Genomic DNA, 23746 nt, shown 5'->3' with positions numbered 1-23746 from the left:
TATTTGGCTTCAACAGAAAACCTCACACACTAAACGGTCTTTTAGTTGAGTTTAGTCCTTTCACGTGAGACCGTTGCCGTCATTGTGGTGAAACAGGGATCATGTCTGTGAAATCGGAGCTGATTTGTCTTGTGCCGCGTGGTTCTCTATGTCCTGATTCTGGGAAGTGTGCAGTGTCCACACTGTACCCGAGGACCCCACACGCCACCTGTAACACTGTCGCCAGCTATCATGACAACATCAATGTGACTCACACAGACGACTGAATGTCTCCAATAACATCAAATCTGATAACTGTTATCGCCCAATAAATTGTGGAACACGGGACAAAGTGCACGTTGCGTGTGGGAGAATGAGTGTATGAAAAGAAAGAAAGACTCCCACAGGAGGCTGCTGATGAGCATATACAGAAGATTATTTCAGCATTAACGGTTCTGTCAGTCGTGATTTATGTTGTCAGGGTATCTCACTGTTTTATTGTGAATCCTTTGTTGAAGCTGCAGGTGTGTTACGGGGTGTGTTCTGTGGGGCAGACACGTTACCATAGATATTTATTCGGTCCGAACTGTTGCTATGCTTTTCTGTGTGCGTGGTGCTGCTACGTAACCGAGGAATTGTGTTGTGTGTTTCACAGACTTGAAGCTACACTGTTCCTCTCATGGCAGCTCAACAATGGTGGTGTTATTGTCTTTTGTGTGCTGAGACACTTTCATGCGATACTGTGCTAAATAAATCTTAACTTGTCACGCAGAACGGCACATTTATGAAAAGGGAAGAATCCTGCGTTGACTGGTGAGGGTTCGGCTTTGCAAAAAGTTGAAGGTGACATAATTAAGTCGACCAAGGAGGTACACTATGTGTTCACCGCAATCTGTGTGTTTGTTTGCAAGATTCTGCAAAAACCACTGGATAGATTACCACAAAACTTGGTGGTCAGATACAACATGGCTCAGAAAAGAACCCATTAAATCTGAGTGTGGATCTGGATCAAGGGTGGACTTTTTATCACTTTCTGACTGATGCGTGTGTGCAATTGGGTGCAGCTTGAGTGAATTTCAAGGGACTGTTGGGCCTTATTTGCTGAGTGATCATGTGTATGTCATTCTAGTTCTAAATCTGATATCACAGTTTATCACACAGGCTGTTGTGATAGAGAGATGTAGGTCAGTGTTCAGAGTCGAACTTTGCATCTGTTCATTCCGGGAGCTTTTTGTGTGTGTGTGCGTGCATGTGTGTGTGTGTGTGTGAAGATATGACAAAAGCAACAATGCGGACCACATGACTGATACCAAAGAGTCACAGAAGCAGCTTGAATAAGAAAACCCTTGCGTAACCTTCTTCTATTAAAAATGAAAATCAGAACAGGGAGATATTATCAGTTACTTTGAAAACAAGCCAAGCATTCTGCATACACTACTTGTTTTTTTGGGGCATTATTATTGTTTTAATATCCTACAATTACCCCTTAATAAGGGGTTGTCATTGTCGAACAATAAGCACCGTAGGTCGAGTGGAGGAGAGGCGTGCAGAGGGCCTCTTGCCATGAGGTTGACAACACATGACACCCAGTCTGTCCTGATCTGCCTTCACCTCCATCGTGAAACCTGGCGACGGTCCACAGGCGGTAACAATAGAACGGAGAGGAGATGACCAGAGAGATAAGGGCACAAAGAGGAAGTCTTATCTTTTTGTGCGGACTCGACTCACCAAAGTAAATCCGACTGTAGTTGTTATTGGTCAGTTTAGCTGCAGTACTCTTCGATCAGGGGGCATCATGGGACCGCATGTGGCTGTATTCGGATAAAATCAAACTTTATCACACCATAACTTTGGCCCAGCTTTGGCCTCTCTCTTTGTTTCAGAAGTACAGAGGAGGATTATGGGTCGAGAGAAGATTATGTTTATGATCTGCTGCCAGATAAGCTTGAGTGACCGCACCTGCCACCTACAACTGTCACTGTATTTACTCTGTGCATCTGAGTGTGTTTGTGTGTGTGTGTGTGTGTGTGTGTGTGTGTGTGTGTGTGTGTGTGTGTGTGTGTGTGTGTGTGTGTGTGTGTGTGTGTGTGTGTGTCTGTGTGTGTGCGTGTGCGTGTGTTATGCAAAAAGTTTTAAATTTCAGATTGTAGGATAAGGCATGGCTGAGGAAATGGGCTGTGTTATGGCTGTTTATATAGTAGGAATCACTCCCAGTGCAGTTAAGTGACACAGGGTCAGTATCTTACAGATGGGCCTGGTCTTGATGAACACTTAAAATGCTTACTGGAGACACAGGATCCTAACCTCTCGCCACCGATTAATAATACAAACTGAACCGGTTTCTTAAAGCGATACATGGCTCCTCGGAGTCTAAAGTCACGTGTAAAAGGTAATTATTGTATCCAGTGTCAGACACAATTCAGTTTAGCAATTAACTGAGGGAACTTTATAAAGTTGCCTCGCCTTTTGTTTTATTTCAGTTTATATAATCAAACAGCTAAATGATTCAAAAGCAGAGCTCTCTCTTGTGTAACATCTAAGGTCCAGTAAGAGTATAAACTGATACTGTAGGCCTGTGCTCAAGGTGTGATTATATATTACACAACCTTGCCAGTGCATGCTTGGACAGACCAGTCTCCAGGATCAGAGCAGAAGGTGTGGGAGACTTTTGTTCTCTCATTTCCTGCTTCCACATAATCTCTCAGATTTAAAGTTTACACACGTCTCCTTTTGACGGCCCGCTAATTATCAAATGGATGTCGAACAGTTTACATGTAAAAACCCAACCAAATTAAATAATTGCAGCTATTCAGATATAGTCATCAACAGAGTGGATCTAATTACACAGTGCATATCAGCCTGCTGTCCTCCATTGTCCCAGATCAGTCCCTCGGCTCCGGCTAGTGCAGGCCCAACACCTGGCTCCGCACAGAGCAACAACAGGCTGTTTAATGGACTACACCACATCTTTAATAAGGTGTCTCTACTTTATACATCATGGTTTGTGTTTTAGAGCTCGCACAATCGCAATGAGAGAAAAAAAATTGAAGCTACTAGATGTGACAGGCTTTCAGAAGGTGTTTCAAGGTTTGAGTGCCTCCCTCTTTTTGTGTCACCTACTTTCTTTTTTTCCTTTTTCTTCAGGTGGATGCCTTAAATCATGAATGTCCCGGGACCTCAGTCGAGGCAAGCCAAGTGAGTGTCGTACATTCCTGCTTTCCCTTTGCATATTTACCTTTCTGTGAGTTAGCTAATCAGATCCTGCAAATTTACTGTCCCACAGTCGCAGACGAATCACTAATCCAGCATGTGGAAGGAGGTGTTGGTCAGGGACCTTGGGCACAGAGCGCCTCTGTTGAGAATTGTTTGCTTTGCCTGGGTTCCTGGCTCCATCCTCCCTCCATGCCTCCCCTCCTCCCTCTTTCCCTTCTCCACTCTCCCCCTCTCCCTCACTCCCTCTCTCTTTCCTTGGCCCTGGCTGGTCCATATGCTCAGTATTTTAGGCTAATCTCATCCAGCGCTCGCCAGTCTGTGAGTCTCTGTGTGGGACAGTGTGGGACAGTGTGGGACATTCAGAGGGTTTGGGACACTGGCATCCAGAGGTGCAGGGGGAGAGAGAATGAAAGGTGCACAGCGTAACCCCGTCTCCTCTTCTTGTTATTGCAGTGGCGTGGCCAGGTCGGACAGCAAAATCAGCGCCAAGGCCCTCTACGGTGAGTGACTGCATGAGAGTGTGTGGAGGAGTTGGTGTGTTTTTGTCAGTGCGAGTATGTTACTGTTCGCCTGTTTTTCAAGAATGCGCCTTAACATGCCTTTGTTTCTGTAGCATGAGTCACTGCAGACTGTTAAAGTCAATAATGAAGGAGATTGTCATGGAATAGCTTTAGGAAAATTGCCAGCTTAAAGTATCTAGTTTTTCCAGCTGTTGTTTAAACACTAATAATAATATGTGACATGTTCCTTTATAATGTTGAACAAGGGGCACTGTATTTTATTTTGAGCCAATCCAACATTCACTCTTCTGTTTGCTAAATAAAACACTTTCTGCTTAGAAAAAAATTATCAATGACCCACTTTAAAAAGGTTCTTCAGCATGAACAAATCTCAAATGGAGTATAAATGCGGCGCTCTCCCCCTGCAGAGTGTTGCTGCAGCCCCACGGCCTCGCAACCCTCTCCATAACGCACACACAGATAAGAGGGGGCCAAGGTCCGGCTCAGGGCCCAATCGTGCTCAGCCTGCTGACACCTCTGTTCGATATTGAGGGACATGGGAGGGGGGCTCCTAAAGGGAACATGAGTCTTCAGCTCTGTAACTAAATCCATGTATCAGGCTTTTTAAATGTGTGTCTGCACTTTGTCGTCAAATTCTCCCGCGAGCTGACGTGTGTTTACGCCGTCTGAGTTGGACATTTTGAATTGAAGGACTCGCTTGTGGTACTGTAGTGCTCCACTGACATGTGTACTGTCAGGCTGCACCACTGATCTGCTGAAACGTATTAATAGTCATGCAATGATTGGACATTTTATATTTTAGCTGTTGCATACTTGTACCAGGGCGTGTTTCCGAGACTGGAACGTGCTATGTCCCATTACCAGGGTGTGCCTGTTTTTAATATGTGGCTGGAACAGGGTGGGGATGCCCACGTCTTGCAGGTGAATAAAAGACACATTGAAAAGTGGAAAGAGGCGGACTCTGCCTCTCTCTCACTTCTGCTGCTGCCCTCGTTGCCTCAGACATGAGCTCACTGGCTCCCACCAACACCTCCTTCCACACAACATAGAGGAACATTGTGTGGCCCAGATAGAAAGCAGATAGAAAGCTGCACGGAGGCAGGACAACCTGTTTTCAAGTTCAAAATTTAGAACCGCCTCAAATGACAGATGCTGTTATTGTAGAGGAGCAATATGTTCCCAAACTGTATCTGACTGTGCACTTTGTTGCCTGAGGACTTTTGATCTGTTAGTCATCCAAATATCCCCGGGATGTCACCCAGTCTTGTGATCTCTGTGAAATAATCTTCTCCGTGTGCGATGAGACGGTGCTGTTTCATTGGCTCGTTAAATCTTGTGTGGCAGATGGTCGCCAGTACCTTCTCACTGCAGGATGACACCAGCATGTCTGTCCTTGTGAACCACAGAGGCAGAATGAAAAAAAAATAATATATATGTATATATATATACACATATGACAGAATGAATACATAATATAATTTGTATATGTTATACAGATAATGAAGAGGACACGTGCCAGTAATGTTGAGTAGTTGTGATATGAAAAAACAGTGCAACATTTAATCTACATTGTAACATGTAAAGTAACAACCGTGGCTCAATTTCCTCTATGCAAAACTCTGTCATTGACATTAGAGCAGTGCAGCTAACAAATGATGCAAATGACCCAGTGAGTCCTCCCACCTGATCTGTTATCAGCAGCTTTAGAGCCGAGCACAGCGATGTCCCACCAGACTCATCATCCCAGCATTAAAGGGCTTTTTGACTTTCTCAGACGGTGTGTGGTTGAGGAGCATGACTCTTTCAGGTAAACATGCGTCTGAAATGATTTGAAATGGTTTTTAAAAACTGTAATTGTAGTTTCTCTCAGTCAGCACTGGTCTGACAGTGTCACTCTTTGATTTGGACTTTGTTGAAGCAGTGTTATTAGTGGTTATTAGTTGATAGCATATCTTCTGACTGCTCTTGATAAAAAAGTGCACAAACCTGTACCCAATTGTGCAGCACGAGTTTAAGAGGTGAATCGGGTTTGTGATGTGATTTTTATCTGGTGACCTATGGCCAAATCTTTGGAGATACAGCTTCTAAATACGGAAAAAAATTATCTTGATCTTGTGCCAATACAATTATTGTGTACTATTGTTTGAGTTATCTGTGGTCGGACTCGTTCCGTCTTTTAATGGTGCAATACAGGATTTTATTCCTTATAAATAAAATAGGGTTTTGGTTGAGTCCGTGTTCATTGTGTTTAAAGATCACTTGTTAAGCAGGCTGCAGTGTCTGACTGATCTCGGGCCATGTGTTGGTTTGATAAGCTGACAGGCCGCCATGTTTATCACTGGTCATTGACTCCGGAGAGCACACGATGATCTGCCCATCTGCCTGCTAAGTGGCTCTTATTGCACGCCGTCAAAGAGATGTGAATTGATTGGCATAAATGTCAGTCATCAATAAGACATGGGGCGAGCTCGACTGTCAGAACGACACCTGATGCTTGCGTTTCACCTGAGGGGACCCAGGTAGGAAAGGATCAGCAGAGAGGAAATGGCAGGAACAGGGAAGACAAATGCTCGCGTCATTTGGACAGAGTCGGTGGTCGAATGCATTTAAAGTGATCACATCGGATGTTTCTTTTTCAGTGCTGCAGAATATGCATCAGCCAAAGCACATCACAGTGAATCATCGATGAGAGGTTGTCAAATACTGGAAATATTAGCGCTGTGACTCACTCATTTTGTAAAGGGTTATGCAAACGACTTAAATGTGTCTCAATGTCTGTATATAGGCCAAAGCAGATCTGTGGCATCAAAGTGTTGACTCTGTTGGGTTGGGGACAGAAAGAGACCTGATATGAGATCTGCTGGAGTTTACAGGGACATGCACTCATTTAACCGTAATTGTTACCTGCAGACTATTCACTTGCTAAATAGGTCAGTGAGCACGCTGGCCCCAGCCAACAGCTCGCCTAATGTAGCGCACAATGGAGCTGTTAGTCTCCTGATGATGTGCATGTTAAGAATCCAGACTTATCCCTTATCCCTGCATGTTGAACGTCAGACTTTTGATATCTTGAACAGAAAAACAATGGCAGATGTTTGATCGTTTTTTTCAGTCGTCCTCAAACTTTAAAAGACTGGTCATGGGCGGAATGCAGGGGTGGGGCCAAGGGGGCACCGGCCCTAGCTAACTCCTTAAAAAAATAGTAACTTACTAACAATACTAACGATAAATAGCCTATCATTTAGTTTTATTTGAATAACACAATGTGCTTGATCAAGGAACAATTTTCTAAATATATTCAATAATGTGGCTTTGCGCAAAGTAAACAGTAAACAGGAAATGACTTAAATGTTCACCAGTACCCTGAATCAGGACTTGTGCATGGATGTTGGTCGTATAATTGGCCCCTCTGTGTAAATTGTGGCCCCATTATAGCCCCTGATTGAGAAAAAAATTCTAGATCTGCCCCTGACACTGTTGTCTATTTGCGGCTCAGTGTGGTGAAGTCACATTACTTGTTTTTAGCCATGCTAGTTATGTGGCTCTAGGAGTGGCAGTTGGTCTGTCAGTCAAGTGGCTCATCTCTCGGTCCAGACTGCGTTGTCTCGACAGATACTGCAGGGTGTCTTTTTGTATTTTCATGGTCCACAGAAAATTTGTCAAGATGTCTTCGGTGATCCTCTGACTTTCTATTTGAAGTTGTCCACTAAACTGTATTTGTAACCAAGTACCCTACAAAACTACTGACATTACCATCAGCTTTTAGTTTAGTAGAGTAAGATGGTAATCATGGTTAATGTCTTTAGCTGTTACAAAACAAAATGATAACATCGTGAGCATGTCAGCATGTATATTTTAGGATTCATCTCTGTGTGTGAGTAAACCCTCATATATATCAGCTGTGGATTTTTGTTATTATCTTTGTTAAAACTCTCTAAGACTGATTGGAATATCTCTCAACGTGAAACTTATGTTTGCACAGGTTTCACACATCACTGTGTTTCATGCTAATTTCACAGCATTTTTACCTACTAAAATGTTACAGGTGATACATATCAATCCAGCGCCACATGATGAGGAAGTGAGCGTGTGGGTCATGAAAATCATAGATTTTGACCCCACAGTAAATCTGTGCAAATGCCCTGGATGGATCGAGCTTTAATCCCAGCCTGGCTTCATGGTGATATAATGAGGTGTGCTGCCAATAGAGTCACATAGACTCTTTGATATGAAAATTAATAATTAACAGTTCAAGGCAGAAAGTTTAAATTTCACTAGCCTTACGACAGGACTCTTTTGGGCATAAAGTTTTGCCAACAGCTGTTTCCTTTCTTTCCTGCAGAGAGAAGCCCCTGTAGTTGTTATAGTCTACTGTTATAAGATATACTGAAAAATACATCATTGTGTGTCTAAATCAAATGAGCTCAGTAAGTCTACTTTACTGCCATGTGCAAAGGTTTGTTGAAGTGGAATTAGATAATTAATACTGCTGCAGCAAATCTTTCAATTAAAATGTGAGCTTTTCTTTTAACGTTAAAAGTGTCGTTGATTTTTATTTCATAACAAATAAAAAGAAAGTTGTTGTGGTACATTCAAAAGTTTGGTCAGTACTTAGTTACCAGCAGTTACCAATTTGTCCAAATGGAGTTGTTGACACCAGTGGCATGAGAGTCATTGAGTAACCCCATAAAAAATAAAACCACCTACCTCCTTCCTTATTGCTCTGCTGGTGTTTTCAACTTGCACATTAGCATTTCATTGTGTCTGTTCACTGTGCTGCAATGTTCAACATGTGGTCTCTGGGTCAGTGTTACCGCTGCTGCTGCTGCTACATACTGTAGAATGATTTACAGTAAAAACTCGGTGGCTTCTCATTTTCTCACGTTTAAATGTCTTTGTTTCTTATCAACAGAGCAGAGGAAGAAATACTCCAACTCCAATTTTATTATGCATGAGACGTCGCAGTATCATGTTGAGGTAAGATCCTTTCTGTTTTCTGTCTCAAATGTTAAAGTTTTTCTATTAATTTTTTATGGAAAAGTATTTAATATTAATTATATTATAAATGAGGCTGGGAGGTAAAAAGATCTGTGTGAGAGTCACTTTAAATCACTTCTCATAAGGTTAAAATTGATTAAAGTGAAAAAAAGTTAAATTTGAAATAGTTGTTTTAAATAGTGCATCATATTTCTGTATTATCTTCAGTACGGGGGGTTAGGGTTCATGTAATGCAGTGCGTTAATGTAATTTTGTTGCAAATCTTTTTTTCTTGCATGACGACTGAGAATTAAGTGGATTTATAATTTGAAACAGGCCGGTGAGCCTCAAGTAAAAAACGAGATATAGGCAAAGCACTTAGTTTAAATGCAGTAAGTGTCCAGGATGCCTGAATCAGAGGCGTGCCTCAGGTCAGGGATGGTGTTGAACTATGTCCTGCGTGGATATGTTTTTTATATAAATGCCTCTTATCACACACGGGCATGTTATCACAGATAAAAGCAGTGTTGGCAAAGCGATGTCCGTGGCCGTGTTCCAGGGTGAGACGTGTTAACTTGACCTAAAATGTATCCGTTCACACATGTGAAGACTTTTTAGGTGATTTGCTAAACATGAATCAACATCATTCAATTTCTCTCACACACGAACAGTCCTTCAACATGCACATTTGTTTCCTGTCACCATTTATCGCCTCGTTTTTCTGCAACTGTCATACACCAACATACTGTATGTGTGTAGCCATGACTCTATGAGTCATATAGGTCTATGTAGTAATGCTGCTGTTTCGTTATCAGATAAAGATCTTCCTTATTAGTTAAGAGAAAAGTTTGATCTTTTGGATATATGCTAATATGCTTTTTTTTGCCACAGTGACCCTAACCCAGCTGTGAGACTGTAAACAGAGTAAAACAACTGTTCTGTTGAGCTCTGTCCGATGAAACCAAAATCCAATTTTTACACTTTTTATATGCTGCATTTTTATTCAAATTTTTATCTTTCAGGGAAAAAAAGGCAGATTTTAAGCGAGTTGTGAACTGAGCAGAGGCTTAGCAGCGTGTGAAGACCTCAGACCTTAAGATTTAGACTTTTACACGTCTGTTTTATGTCGGTGGTTTGCTGCCATCTTGCCGTTTTCCCCTGTTTTCAGTTTGAAGGCTAAGCTAAGCTAGCTGGCCGCTGGCTCCAGCTTCATATTGAACACTCATTTACCAACACGCTGCTTTCTACACAGCATCTCACCACATTCATCATGGACAAGAGAGAGTCCATTGTCACAGTGGACGACGCCGTTAAGAAACTGGTCCTTCTGGACTCCAAGCGCAAAATATGGACGCAGGAGATGCTCCTGCAGGTCACTGACAAGGCGGTGTGCCTGCTCGACTGTGACACACAGGTAACAGCTCCACACCTTTCCACACATCATGCATACTTTTATTCAATTAGGGAGGGAGGTAGCTAATGAAAGATATGTCTAATGAATCATGGGAACTGTAGAGTTTTGTTTTTTTTAAGTCTCGATCAACAGCCTCAACTTCAAACTTGATTTTTCAACACAAATTTCTACAAATTTTGTGTTTCTTACAAACAGTGAGTCTTACGTGGTCATGGTGGTGTCATTTCACATGGTTAACATCCTTAAAAAAAGAGCTTGACATTATAGTAAAATCTATTTTCCTTCCCGTCGAGGGAACATCGATGGCATAGTCATTTCTCCCTCATACCCACTCCTAGTTTAAATATTGTATCTCAGTGAGGACTTGGCCTATATTGCTCCTTCCCTGCCTCAACTTCCTCTCCTCTAATCATTCTCCCATTGTTCTCCTGCAGGATGAGTTGGAGAACTTTCCTCTCCACACCATCCAAATGTGTCAGGCGGTGCTGAATCAGACACGCTACCCCTCCGTGCTGCTGCTCGTGTGTCAGGACAAGGAGCAGCACAAACCCGACATCCACTTCTTCCACTGTGACGAGGTGGAGGTGAGTCTCAGTCTGAGCGTTACAGGCTTGGCTCGATTTGCTTCCTTTACTTTGTGCACGCATGATCGCTCCGCTTTGTGTTTTTTGCCATTCACAAACCCAAGGTGCTGTTGTTGGAGCACTAGGTCAGATTTCAGGGCTTTCAGAGGCTGTGTGTTTGTGTGTATCCTTTTACACTTTTTTTGGAGCTTGGATCAGACATTTTTGTGTCAAAAGATCCCCTTTGGAAAGGGTATAATAATTAATAGCTTTCTACATCTCTTTACAATTCAGAATCACCAATGGTTACAAGAAAACATTGATCATGAGAGGGTCTGAACATAACAACCTTTGAATTATCACATATGACTTGCCTTTATCTTTGTAAAAGGGGATTTTCTTATTCATCATCAAGTTTCGTATTCTTCTGCTCAGTCTATAAGATGTGGATTTTGGAGAAGAGCTGAATTCAGTTTTTTCGGAAAAAATGATACATTTCATCCCTCCACCTGTTGGCTTTTCTAGATCAACCAAACACAATATTATTATTGTTTTTTTTTTAAATTATACATATTATTGTTGTATTAGTTTGGTGTCCTCATATTTAATTAAGCTTGGTTCAAGTGCTCTGGGCTTTGTGGAATAGATGATCACAGAACTAATCCTCAGACGGAATGCTGCACATATAGTTAGAGTCTAATTAATAGTTTTGTTTCATATATTTAGAGAATGCATCATTTTTTTATATTGTTAAGATTTACAAATTGAACTGACAACACTGGAATGAAGCTATACTGTATGTCGATATCCTTGATTCAAGACACATAGTTGGGATACATCCCTTTCTTTCCTACTGCTTTCTCTAATACTGTAAATGTGCACATGTTAAGTTTGCTGCCTTGTGTTCCTCCTCGCTCTCTCCAGGCTGAGATGGTTCATGCAGACATAGACAGTGCCATCGGGGACAACAAGCACGGGAAGAAAATGAGGCTTCAGACCCTGAAGTGAGAACATTACTGCTGCAGCCACACACACACACACACACACACACACACACACACACACACACACACACACACACACACACACACACACATGCATTGAAGGAGGTGACACCAACCTAAAAGTGCTGATGGTTTCTGTACATCGTCCTAATCATCCAGGGTCAATCAGGAGAAAATGAAGCATCACAGAGAAACCATTCTTCCCACCTCACCAACAAAAGGCCCCTCTACTCCGCCTATGGGACGAGTGGCTGCCCCAAACACACAGGGTGAGTGTAACCATGCTGTACATGCGCTCACAAATATGCACTTTATATATATAGCACTGCAGAGAAAATCATGTAATTTCAGTGGTGGCATTCATATGTTGTTTTGTGTTTGGATTGGATGTAGACAGAGGAGCCACAGGACAAGTTAGCACAGAGTCACATGAAAAACTGGCCAAGCGCACTTTAAAGGAAGTGGTGCGTGTTTTTATCACCAGTCATAACATCACACACCCTTTCATCGTCACACAATGCTGTATTCTTGATGCTTAAACCCAGGATTTGTCTCCTTGAACAGGAAATCCTCAACTGTGCCCTGGATGACATAGAAAACTTTGTGGCACGGTTGCAAAAGGCAGCAGAGGCCTTTTCGCAGCTCAACCACCGCAACAAGAGTAAGAAGAATAAGAAGAAAGGACCAGCAGGTCTGTCTCCCTTTCTTCTGATGTGGTGGCACGAATGCTGTGACAATATGTTCATATTGCTCACGTCGCCATGTGTGTGTGTCTCTTTGTGTCCTGTGTCCCGGGACATCCAATCATGTATGTGTGGTAATGGTAGATGCTGGTTTGGTGATTCTCATGTATTAATAGGAGTGTGCTTCTGTATGAATTACATTATTGACATGTTTTTGCCTTAAAAACATAAAATAATGAGGGGAAAGTTGAGTCTAATGTTGCATGGAGGCTGGCATGACATTTCATCAAAATAGGAAATGATTGATGGACTGAAATCCGTGCCCCCTAATTATTGGCTTGTAAAATAATTATATCAGTGTTACTGAGTAATGTTTTACGACCCAGCGCTGTGCTCATATTGTACCACACCCCATTCTCCGTCCAGTGACACATATTGGTAAAAACCACGCAACTTTACTGTCTGTATGTGTTCACTGGTCAGGGGGGAAAACCCACGTGCAGTAAGCATGACTTTTCCACACACATCCATAACAATGTAAAAGCATCAGCCCTGACGACACTGACAGATGTGCTGACAATGATGTATTCTCTATCTAGAGAATCAGTTTCTCAACTTTGGGTTCAGTGGGTTCCACTCAATTGTTAGTCAAAAGATTTGATGTATTTATTATTGACATGCTTTTTAAAAATATATCTCTAATTTAACAATAAAACTGGTAGCTATGAGATGTCAAATGGCCTCTGGGTATATGAAGTGGAACTTCACAACTACAATATAATTCAAAAGTTTGTCATAGTCCAATTTACATTGCATTACTCGCTGGTTTTTGAAGTCGTGAGAACTTAGGGACCTTCTGCGTCACAGGTTGAGAAACCCTGCTGTAGAACGTTCTTTCTCTGGCTTTTCCTTCAGGTCAAGGTGAACATTTCATCTTTAAAGCTGTTTAACAATTAACCACGATTGTGTTCATAACCTTTGTTTCCTTGGAGACATCAGTGGTAAGCCCTAGTATAGATGAAACAATAACATTTAGGGTTGTGAACCTTGGCCAGAAAGTAAAACCTGTGTGCTGTCTTAATATTTCCTGAACGGCAGTGGCAGTAACTCAGGAGTCTGTGTGTGGTCATTGTTGGTGTGCTTGTTTGCAGAGGGGATGCTGACCCTGCGAGCCAAGCCCCCCACTGAAGCCGAGTTCATCGATAGCCTGCAGAAACTGAAGCTGGCCTTGAACCTCGTGGTGAGATATCACAGCTCCTAATCTCCCTTATCCTCCACATCATCAGCTGCCCCTCTCCACATCACCTTCTCACATGTGTCTCTGTCACTACGCCCCCTGCAGGCCAAAGTGAAGAAACACATACAGAATCCAAGTGCGTCCGAGCTGGTTCACTTCCTCTTTGGCCCTCTGGAGCTGGTAAGAGCTAAAACATTTTTTTTTACGTCAGATATCAACTAGATGAAATGAAATGCAGGCCGTCTTACAGTAGATTCCATCATCCTGAACACGTGTTTTTTTTTTCCTGAATGTCAACAGTAAAAATCCCTTAGTGTTGACACAGGCCTGCCTGATAATAACACACTGAGCATTTATAAATGCACAGAATGAGAACGGACATTCCTTCCCTTTTCTAATTGCACCACATTCACTTATATATACTCACCAGACTGGAGCGACATGGCTTTCAGCTCCAACACAGGTGCAGCCCTACTTACATAACTCTGGCATCCCAAGCCGCAGTGTGCAGCCACACCTTCGATACTGCCAGTTAAAAACACAGAGTAAGGATTATGCTCTGCGTTGATATGAAGCCATGATCTCTGGTCTCTCCAGATTTGCTTGATAAGGTTGAGATAACACTGGAGCAGTCATTTACAAAGAGTATGTAGAGACAGGAAGTCAGTCAGACATGGGGCTGCTGAGAGAAAGTTCATATCATGACATCCTATTTAATGCAGTACAGAAAAGCCATGTTCCAGATTTTGGTATTAATTTGAATGGCCAACAACATTTACACCTGTTTTATAACATTTTACTCAAACACCAACTTACGTCAAAGCAGCATAGGACCATGTTCAGCTGTGGACAGTTGTGCAGTTGTTTCTCTGATAGGCTTCAAAGAAAACACACTGAGTGTTCTAAAAATGAAATCAGATCTTATATAGATGCTACTCAAGAAATTTTACTCAAGAAAATTTAATGACATAACACTCCTTACCAGTAAGAGGTACTGCAGCCTCCTCAGCATCCCTACTTCCAACGTCCTTGAGAGTTGGGCCCCATGGCGATTAGCCGTCCTCAACAATCAGTCTCATCACAGAGCAGCGTCAGCCACAACCTGTCTTCAATCTCAGGCTGTTTTTACAGTTCAACAAGATTTTGATTTAATCAGTTCAAGACTTGTGAAGCATTATACTGTCATTATTCCATCCACAATGTTGGTGTTAAATTGTAGAATAGCTGTTGTTTATCACTGTTTTTATAGATTTTTTAGAAATATAGAGTTTGGTTTTGAGTGAATACTAGAGCTGGGTATATATATTGATAGTGCCAAACTGTTTTTTGTGTGTGTTTTCTCGAGTGTTGAAATGGGCATTAGATGCTTACTCAGGTTCTTTGTCTTTGCGAAAAAAAACCACTTCAAAGCCTATTACTATATCCAAGGGAAAATACTAAAACTGAAGCACCTTTGTGTAAAATCTTTCAAAAAACTCCTCCATGTTTCTGTATGGACAATCTCTCTGTCTGTTTTTTTTTCACGTGCTCTTTGTGAATTGGGCCACAGGTGCTGCAGAGCTTCGGGAGTCCTGACCTGGTACGTTCAATCATCTCTCCTCACCTTTCTAAAGATACTGTCGACTTCCTGCGAGGACACCTCATCCCCAAAGAGATGACCATCTTTGAGCTGCTGGGGGAAGGATGGACCAAACCCAGGTACATGTGCTTCACTGCTGTCTCTACGGATGTGTAGCTGAAAGGTCACATTTTCACCATGATTTTACTCCTTCTGCTCCTACAGATCAGAGTGGCCCAGGGATCAGTGTGCCCCTGTTTATTACCCAAAGTTTCGTAATGGGTGGGAGCCGCCGGCAGATATCTTCAGGACCGCCCCGTGGGAAACAGAGGGACCCTCAGGCCCAATGGGGCCGCCCACCAGCCCTGACTACAGGAAACACTCAACAGAGGACGTAAGACATTAATCTAATAGTCACTGTCTGTCAATGCACCGATCATTACAAATCCTCACCCTTGTAACAATCTGTTGTTGTTTTTTTTCAGTATTATGGTACTCATTCCTCTGGCTCATCAGACGGGTGAGTACTGAAGTCTAAAGTGTCTTTTACATGACACACAAACACGTGAAACTGTGCTAAAATGTGGTTTAACAGGTCCTACAACGGGAAGACCCACACCCGCAAATATGCCAAAATCCGCTACCACTTTGTAGCACGGAATGCCAACGAGCTGTCAGTGCTGCAGGACGAAATCCTCGAGGTAAAAACTGCCAAACAGAGACAGTTAAACATGTTGGCTTTGTCTCAACAATGTGGAAATATGCGCAGTCCCTGAAAGGCAATGAAGCAATTTCCGCCGTATCCAGGTCACAAGACAAAATGTTTTCCACAGGTGATAGAGGATGACAGACAGTGGTGGAAACTACGGAATCGCAGTGGCCAGGCCGGCTACGTCCCGTTTAACATCCTGGATGTTGTGAAGATAGAGGAGCCAGAAGGCGGCTACAGCCAGGTGACCTGCTGTGTCTTTTGTTTGTCTGTGCTGTATTCACATTTCCTTGATTAACACCCGTAAAACTTAATATGGATGGGTACCCGCTTAGTCACTTGGTAGCGCAGGTGCCCAGCATACCGCTGCAGGAGTGTAGACAAGTGTTGGTGCACATGCACACACATGCACACAAAGGTTGTCTCACGAGCAACAGATTGCAAGTGACCGGTACAAAGACTAAAGAGTGCAGCTGAGGTCTGACTGTCTGTGTGGACTGTAAAAACGTTATGGTCAATAGCACGAGATAACGAGACATGCAAACAGCATCAACAACATTTACCCCGTGTGCAGGCTCACTAATGCCCTGCAGCAAGCACTGCATGCACCTAGTCTTCCGGGTGGGAAATACTTTCACACACATATTTTGGTTTTGGCTCCTTGGCAAAAATGTATCAGCCAGAACAAGATGAAAAGACACACCTGTCTTTGGAATCATACCAGCTGAGGTTTCTCATGAACTCTATTTGTGTTTGTGTGCGTGTGTGTGTGTGCGTGTGTGTGTGTGTGTGTGATTGTCTGTGTTATTGCCGCAGGATTACGGAAAGTCACCTACTGGTACTTTGGCCCATGGAGACGTTTTCACCAACGGTATACCTAAAGACAAAAGTGAGTGAACACAACAAAGCAAACAAAGTCAGATTTAGCAACGACAGATTTTAGTATTTGTTGTTGGTCTTGCTCTGACGTCTGCTGTCATCCTGTTTCTTTGCCGCAGTGGATAAAGTCAACAACGAGTTGTTGAAGAAGATCACTGAAAACAAAACCCAGCCCGTCAGGAAGATCCGCGTGGAGCGACCATCCGGCAGCTGCGTGCCGCTCAAATTTGACTCAAGCCCAGAGCAGGTGACCGCATGGCTCATCGCAAAGGGGTTCTCATCATCGTAAGTCACCTGCGACCCTCATCGATCCAGCAAATCAATACACACCTTTAAGAGCAACCTAGCGTTGTGTTTTTGCTGCAGCTGACCTCCAGCACTTACACTTCTCACCCTGTTGCAGTGATGTACAGGCGTACTCCCAGACCCTGTGACATCACTGTTGAGTGTGGACACAGTTGCAATGCAGTAAACAGGGCAGCAAAAACACTGCATGTTAATTTGCTCTTTAAGTTCTGACTGAAATTTCATTTGCACCATTTTCACCCTTGTTTATGTCCTGTCAGTAATAGATACAGCAGTTGTGGTTGTTGGGATGATAGTGTCAGTCAGTTTTGTTCGGACTGAACTATCATCAGGACTCTTTTAACTAGCTTTAACTAACTAACTTTGTCGAGTGCCTCCATTAATGATTCTGACTGTAATGTGTGTATAATCAGTTGCCCATATTCCTCTTAGGAAGATTTGTAGTAGCTTTCGTAAGCCTCGGCTGTAGTTTGGGTTTATTGCTAATATACTAAATTCATCAAGCCAACACATCAAACTGAAGTGGTGAACATGGTAAACATTTACTTAAACTGTTAAACATCAGCATGATAGAATTGTCTTTGTATGTGAGCCTGAGCCCAACAACCTTATTGTTATAGTGTCATCCTCAAATCGAATTTTACCTGTTGAAATATATACAAATAAAAAAAACAACACTATATAAGAAAGTATTAGAAATAACAAAGAAGTTTAAAATAAAGTTCATTATTTAGAGTAAAAGCATGTCATCTAACGTTGATTCTAAATGCTACTGACAGTACCTGTGCTCTTCCCGCTATGACATGCCTATTGTGCTCTCACGACTTTAAAATTGTGATAAGTGAATGTAAATAAATTGACTGACTGTCTCGTCTGCAGGACGGTTGAATGCTTGGGGATCCTGACTGGAGCCCAACTGTTCTCCCTCAACAAAAATGAACTGATCTCGGTGTGTGGAGACGAAGGCAGTCGTGTCTATAATCAAGTGACTGTGGAGAAATCACAGCAGGAGGTCAGTCACACGTGTGTCTTCTCACATCCCTGTTTGATTCATGGTTAGATGAAGAATCAGACCCACAAATCAAAACACGTGTTTGTGAAAGCGTTGGAAGCCTTAACTTGCAGCCTCTGGGCATGTTCAGACAAGTGAAGACTCAGGAATAGAACCGTTGGTGTGAGCTGTCTCCTAGCGAGTCACTCTATGATTAATACAGGTGTTGTTCAACAAGTGGGTGGATACACCTAATGAGGCACAATTGTACAAAAGTACACAGTTTAACTCTTAGGTTGATTTTGTTGGCTGCTATTCATAACTGTGATATTAGGAATTACTTAGTGTATTACTTATATTACAATAATTTGCGGATTTCTTCATTCTTTCTAATTATAATTTTCCTAAAAATTAAATAGGAGTAAATAGGACATCATCATTACTGAGTGTAAATACATTATTGTATCAATTCACACAATAAATGGCAAAGCAGAATGGTTTAGAAAAACATGTTTTTGTTTACACCTGGTTTTATCCTAACGTTGGTTTTAGGAGCAACAACAGTGCACTTACATATTTATGTTGTTTTTGCCCTTGACCTCAGTGTTCATCCATTATCCAGTGAGACTATCTCACTTGTGTAACCTATGTTAACTGACCAAATACTGTATATGAACATTACGTATCCTCCTCTGCACTATATTAAGTTTAACCATATAGGGATATACAGCTCACCAGGTAATTTAATGGGTGTATTCCCTTTTTACACATGCTGCGAAGACTTTCATTAAAAGGATCAGTGTGTCAAACTTAATAGCATCTAATGTGAAAAAAAGATTCTTAGTTTCAGGTGATTGAACATGAATGAAAATATATTTATGAATGTTAAATGAAAAAAATTCTGATAGAATCTCAATCTAAAATCGACCTTAATCTTACACACTGGAGCTATTTATCAATTATTCAGATACCTGTTGTTTTATGATCAATATCCTTTAATCCAAAGAACCTTAAATCTTTTTATTTTACTTAAATGGGACAAGTGGCAATCATTAACTTGTCTGTTGCCATAATAAAGCAAAAGTATGTCCAAATATTGTTGTTATTGACAGGGCTTAGATGACTTCTTTTCTTTCTTTGTATCCAACAATTTTTAACAGGAGAATCCGTCATTTGCATTTTGAAAGTAAATATGAAATCTGAATATTCAGACGTACTCTGTATAACTTCTTGCATTTCCTTTACAGAAGAGCAGCGGAGACACAGAGCTGCAGGAGATCATGAAGCGGCGGCAGGAGAGGATCGACTCCGGCAGCAAGGACTGAACCTGTCGACCAGCTGCGCCCACCCAGACGCTGCTGCTCCCTCACAGCTTCCTGACTGCAGCAGCTTCTTTAATCAATCTGCTGGCAATCGGGACAGACAGCAGTGTTGTAAAAAGAAAAATATTTATTTTGTATCGTGCAAACATGTATGTACTCCAGTGTTTTCTTTTCTAATTATGTCGCTTTTTGTTTTAATCATCTCGTCCGATTTTCTCGTCAAAGAGATGCTTGTGTATGAAAGAAATCGTGTACAGTTCGGCGTGTGTGGGTGCGTGTGTATGTGTGTGCATGTAACATACATATTTCTATGAGCAGTGTATGTGGATGTTTATGCTCAGTGTCAATATTGCAGCTGTTTACTAAATGATGTGGTAAATAAGTAGATCTTAGTGATTGTGTTTCTAAATCTGTGCCAGACTATGTGACACATCTTCTGATATATAGCCAATTATTTTCATATCACTGTTTACAGCTATAGAAAATAATAAGTTCTCCGTGCAGATAGCAGGAAAACAGTCGTCGTTGTTGTTGGGAACTGACAACCAGCAGTCGGTATTAATGTAAATAGTCTTGCTGTTTATAATCAAAATTCAGACGTCCTTGCACCAGAGATACTCACAATAATCCTGCATGAAGTCATTGCCAGTAATAATGGACTGCTGTCACACCAATGTGTCTTTTTGCAGCGTAAACTACACTGACACAGAAAAACTAAAGAGCATATGCAAGAGAGCATGTTGCTCGGCTATTAATTAAATGAAGATTCAATGGGGTTGTAAATATTTCGGGACACAGTGTCTAAAAAGAACATAATTAAAATAAAAACCTGGTAAATATTTCATATCACATCTTTTTTCTGCGTAATTTGTGAGGTTTTGGACATAATGGTAGCGGAGGTGGACAGAAGATAAACACAGTTTCTTTATTGTTGTATCAGAAGATAAGAAAAGAGTTACAGCTGAAGAACTGTCAACAGTATCACATTATAGATCAATGAAAAAAACCCATCTGTTTACATAACTCACAATCAGCTTCCATTATTGTATTTACAACAGCATGATACTGTAACTGTGAGATGATCTGTAAAGAATGAACACTAAAATAAATCCTGCACAGAATCTGAAAAGTGAAACCAAGACTCAGCTGTAACACCAATGTAAAGAAAACACTCCCACACTTCGTTGGATCATAAAACCAAACAGACACAATCAATTCATGATGCATAAGAGGAGAAAACAGGATTCCCTTTAGGTGCATTGTGGGGAACAACGTTTCTCATTCATGGAGATATGCATCGAGCCAGAGGTCTCCTGAGTTCTTCAGTGACCTAAAAAAATATGAGAACGAAATCTTCAGTTAATAAAAAGTCACGTATCAAGCAGGCGGCTCATCACTCTTCCATGTTCCACAGTAAATCTAAGAGCCTTGAAGGAATATTTATTTTGTGGAAAGATTGGTCAGAATAAGATTTACACATATTGCTGCTACATTCTGCATCAAAATATGTATCTCTCCTTTTGGAGCTTTTGTCAGAAGACAGTTCCAACCTTAAAGTGTTTATCCTGCCGTTAAACGACGTGTATGTTATTATAATTACTGGGACATACCTGAGGACACCCCCGAAGCCTTGACACAGAGTTTTCACCTGGTGAAGAATCCCATAGGTCACACAGAGGGCACGGACCCGCGGGGCCACCAGGTGGAGGTTGGGGCGCGGCATCGTGGGAAACAGACTTCAGAGACAAAAGAAACTTCACTTCACTATAATGAAGGTTGTCAAACTAGAACAGAACTCAAAGTAAAAGTTATACAGAATTCTTGTTTGTTCTTTTGTAATGAAGCACCACAAGTGTCACAAAGGAGTAAAAATGCAGTAAATGTGAACTTCAGAAGGCTTTTCACAAAAAGTGAAAATCCATATTTTTTACGATTTGGACAATAACAGGTCACCCTGGAATAAAAATACAGTGATCCCAAAATTACTATTTATTTTTTGCTATGACAGAACAGGATTTGCCTTTTCTTTTCTTGAGATCAATCCAATTAGTTTCAATATCTACAATTAGATCAAACAGTGCTCTGTGGTTATCACATTTGCTCAAAGGCCCAGGAATGGGATTTTCCAAACAAGTTAGATAAAGATACTATTTTTAATAAATCTGATCAGCAGCAACAACTTTCTTGGTTTGAATCCCGGTTCAGCTGGGCATGGGTTCTCTCTGTCTTCTTTCCACAGTCCAAACAAATGCAGATTGATTAGGCTAGACTTTAGTTTGTGAATGTGAGTGGTTGTTGTAACCTGTCTCTTTCCCAGTGTCCGCTGGGATTGGCTCCAGCCTCTCCCTGACTCTTTAAGGATAAGCAGTACAGATAATGAATGAATGGATTATTAGCAGGTTTTGAGTGTTACCCTCATTGAGATTATTTTCCTCCCAAAACTTTGACTGATTCACACTCATGAATATTTGATGATGAAAAAATACCTCTAAACTGAAACCACATTTTCAGGGACTATAATTAGCTTTAAGCTTGTTAAACCATCATCTTCTGTAATAGGTATGTTCTGCATCAGCTTGTTCCAACTCTTCATTGAAGCTACACTGCACAATGTTCACACTGAGGAAAGTAATCAAGTGATTTCATGCACATTTTCTGCACTAGTTGTGGTGAGTAGATAATGAGGGAATTATCATATTTGGGTGAACAATCCATTTAAGCAGCAGAAGCTTTCACAGATTTTTAATAGACCCTTAATGCTTAAGTGTAACTGTAGACTTGCTTCTAATCTAATTTTAGTGAGTACGATAAAGCTGACATTGCACTTTAGAAGATCTGTGTTTTAAATAAAGACATCACTTCTGAGACTCAGCGATTTGACTCACTGATGCTCCATCTGAAAGTTGAGGTGTCCTGTGGACCACTCGTTGAAGACAGACTGCTCAGTATTGCAGGTGGCTTGGAGCTGAGGAAGAAGAAGAGCAGACGGACGAGTGCAGATGAGATGAAGCAGTACATGAGCAGCACCTGCAGGCGACTGTGGATTTCACAGCAGTTAGAGGAATCATAAATAAACCAGGTACCTGCTGTGTTAACCAGTCCTGGTGCCTCTGGTGGTCAATGTCCATGGGCAGATGACTCATCTGAGTCACCCACACGAACCAGTGACTCTCCAGTAACCGGAGACATTTACAACATTCCAGTCACTGAATGATCTGTTACAGCATGTGATCAAGACATTATGTAAAACTGTGTGTCTAACCTCATAAATATATATGATTAAATAGTGTGTGGTTCTGTGTAAAGAAAAGATAATTAGGATTTTGGTAGGAGTATATTTTAAGTATAAGGAAGGTGTTGAGACTATTCTTTCCATTTTGTGGGAAACTGATGTTTTATTGTAATGGATATTTATAAGGAAACACCTGCATTCTGGTAACTCGAGGCTATTTTAAAAAACAATGTGTAAGCACCGGGGACAAAAGTTCAAATCGATGAATTCACTCTTTCACTAATCATGTTAAAAACATAAAAGAAAGTGGTTCCCAAAAGTTTCAAGTTACTATCCCTCCAGATCTATTACCTGACAGAGCTGAGGAACCACTGAGCCAAACAAACCGTACAGGGGAATGTAACAGCAGAAGTAGCGTAGATAGTACGACATGCACCAAACCAGATCCTTCACAGGACCAGCATGTTAATATGATTTATATAAAATCCTTTACATGGAATCATGACAACTTAACTCTTTCCATATGTTTACACATGTCATTTTCCATCTGCCCTTAACCCTTTTAATCAAAATAATCTCCATGGCTGTGGATCCAGCAGGGCGATCCGTGGACCACAGAAGCTCCTCATCCCCAGCTGGGTCGCCTGGCCGAGGGTGTCTGATGTAAAAAGACCTGAAACACCCGATGATCCATGTTACATCAGTGATGATCGAGAGATAATGTTCAAACCACTCTTTGTTGTTCATGTACATATTTGCTGATTGTGAAAAAGAAATACGAATTCAAAATCTCAATGAGACGAAAGCGACATTTTTTTGAAAGAAAATAACCAGAATATCTACCGTGCTTAGTGGCTGATGACAAAAACCCCTCCTGGATGTCTTTTGGCCCACAGTGTGGTGTTGTAAACTTTGCGATCTATGACCGGCCACAGGTCGTTCTTGCTGCTGTGGTTCTGCACCTCCAGCTCTCCCTGGCTCTCCTGGCTCATTCAGCTGGCCTCCACCACCCATCTCCACTGCTGCTGTCTCAGCTGATCCACCTGCACACTGAGGGGCCCCTGAGCCTCACAGTCTGACACCTGGATGTAAGTCTGTTTAACACGCCCCTGACAGTGTGGACAGAGGACACAGGTTTCTAAACTGTTGCTCTTTTTG

At 41.6% G+C, this 23746-nt stretch overlaps 2 protein-coding genes across 3 annotated transcripts in view; one reads left to right on the top strand and one right to left on the bottom strand.

The window, feature by feature from the left end:
* Positions 1 to 20485, top strand: part of eps8l2 (EPS8 like 2) — a 21571-nt gene extending 1086 nt beyond the window's left edge. Inside the window, exons 2-21 of one of the 2 annotated variants that reach the window (XM_035157508.2) lie at positions 3124 to 3174; positions 3646 to 3692; positions 8626 to 8690; positions 9943 to 10104; positions 10539 to 10688; positions 11592 to 11671; positions 11831 to 11940; positions 12065 to 12135; positions 12236 to 12362; positions 13506 to 13594; positions 13697 to 13771; positions 15141 to 15289; positions 15375 to 15543; positions 15635 to 15669; positions 15745 to 15850; positions 15983 to 16102; positions 16675 to 16747; positions 16857 to 17022; positions 17923 to 18055; positions 19282 to 20485. In XM_035157508.2, the coding sequence (XP_035013399.1) occupies positions 3140 to 3174; positions 3646 to 3692; positions 8626 to 8690; positions 9943 to 10104; positions 10539 to 10688; positions 11592 to 11671; positions 11831 to 11940; positions 12065 to 12135; positions 12236 to 12362; positions 13506 to 13594; positions 13697 to 13771; positions 15141 to 15289; positions 15375 to 15543; positions 15635 to 15669; positions 15745 to 15850; positions 15983 to 16102; positions 16675 to 16747; positions 16857 to 17022; positions 17923 to 18055; positions 19282 to 19359 (2040 nt within the window). In that variant the 5' untranslated portion in view covers positions 3124 to 3139 and the 3' untranslated portion in view covers positions 19360 to 20485. Of the gene's footprint in view, positions 1 to 3123; positions 3175 to 3291; positions 3693 to 8625; positions 8691 to 9942; positions 10105 to 10538; positions 10689 to 11591; positions 11672 to 11830; positions 11941 to 12064; positions 12136 to 12235; positions 12363 to 13505; positions 13595 to 13696; positions 13772 to 15140; positions 15290 to 15374; positions 15544 to 15634; positions 15670 to 15744; positions 15851 to 15982; positions 16103 to 16674; positions 16748 to 16856; positions 17023 to 17922; positions 18056 to 19281 lie in introns of those variants that run through there. The other variant, XM_035157506.2, reaches the window with a different exon arrangement.
* A 149-nt stretch (positions 20486 to 20634) lies between these two features.
* fads2 (fatty acid desaturase 2) lies at positions 20635 to 23602 on the bottom strand. The gene is given in 8 exon segments (XM_035156554.1): positions 20635 to 20686; positions 20967 to 21092; positions 22242 to 22321; positions 22440 to 22571; positions 22958 to 23035; positions 23288 to 23346; positions 23445 to 23554; positions 23556 to 23602. Coding segments are annotated over 8 exon segments (684 nt in total).
* Between the last annotated feature and the right edge of the window lie 144 nt (positions 23603 to 23746).

This window comes from Hippoglossus stenolepis, chromosome 5, assembly GCF_022539355.2.
Source record: "Hippoglossus stenolepis isolate QCI-W04-F060 chromosome 5, HSTE1.2, whole genome shotgun sequence".
In the NCBI taxonomy this organism is placed as follows: domain Eukaryota; kingdom Metazoa; phylum Chordata; class Actinopteri; order Pleuronectiformes; family Pleuronectidae; genus Hippoglossus; species Hippoglossus stenolepis.
This window is presented reverse-complemented; position numbering and strand designations above follow the sequence as displayed.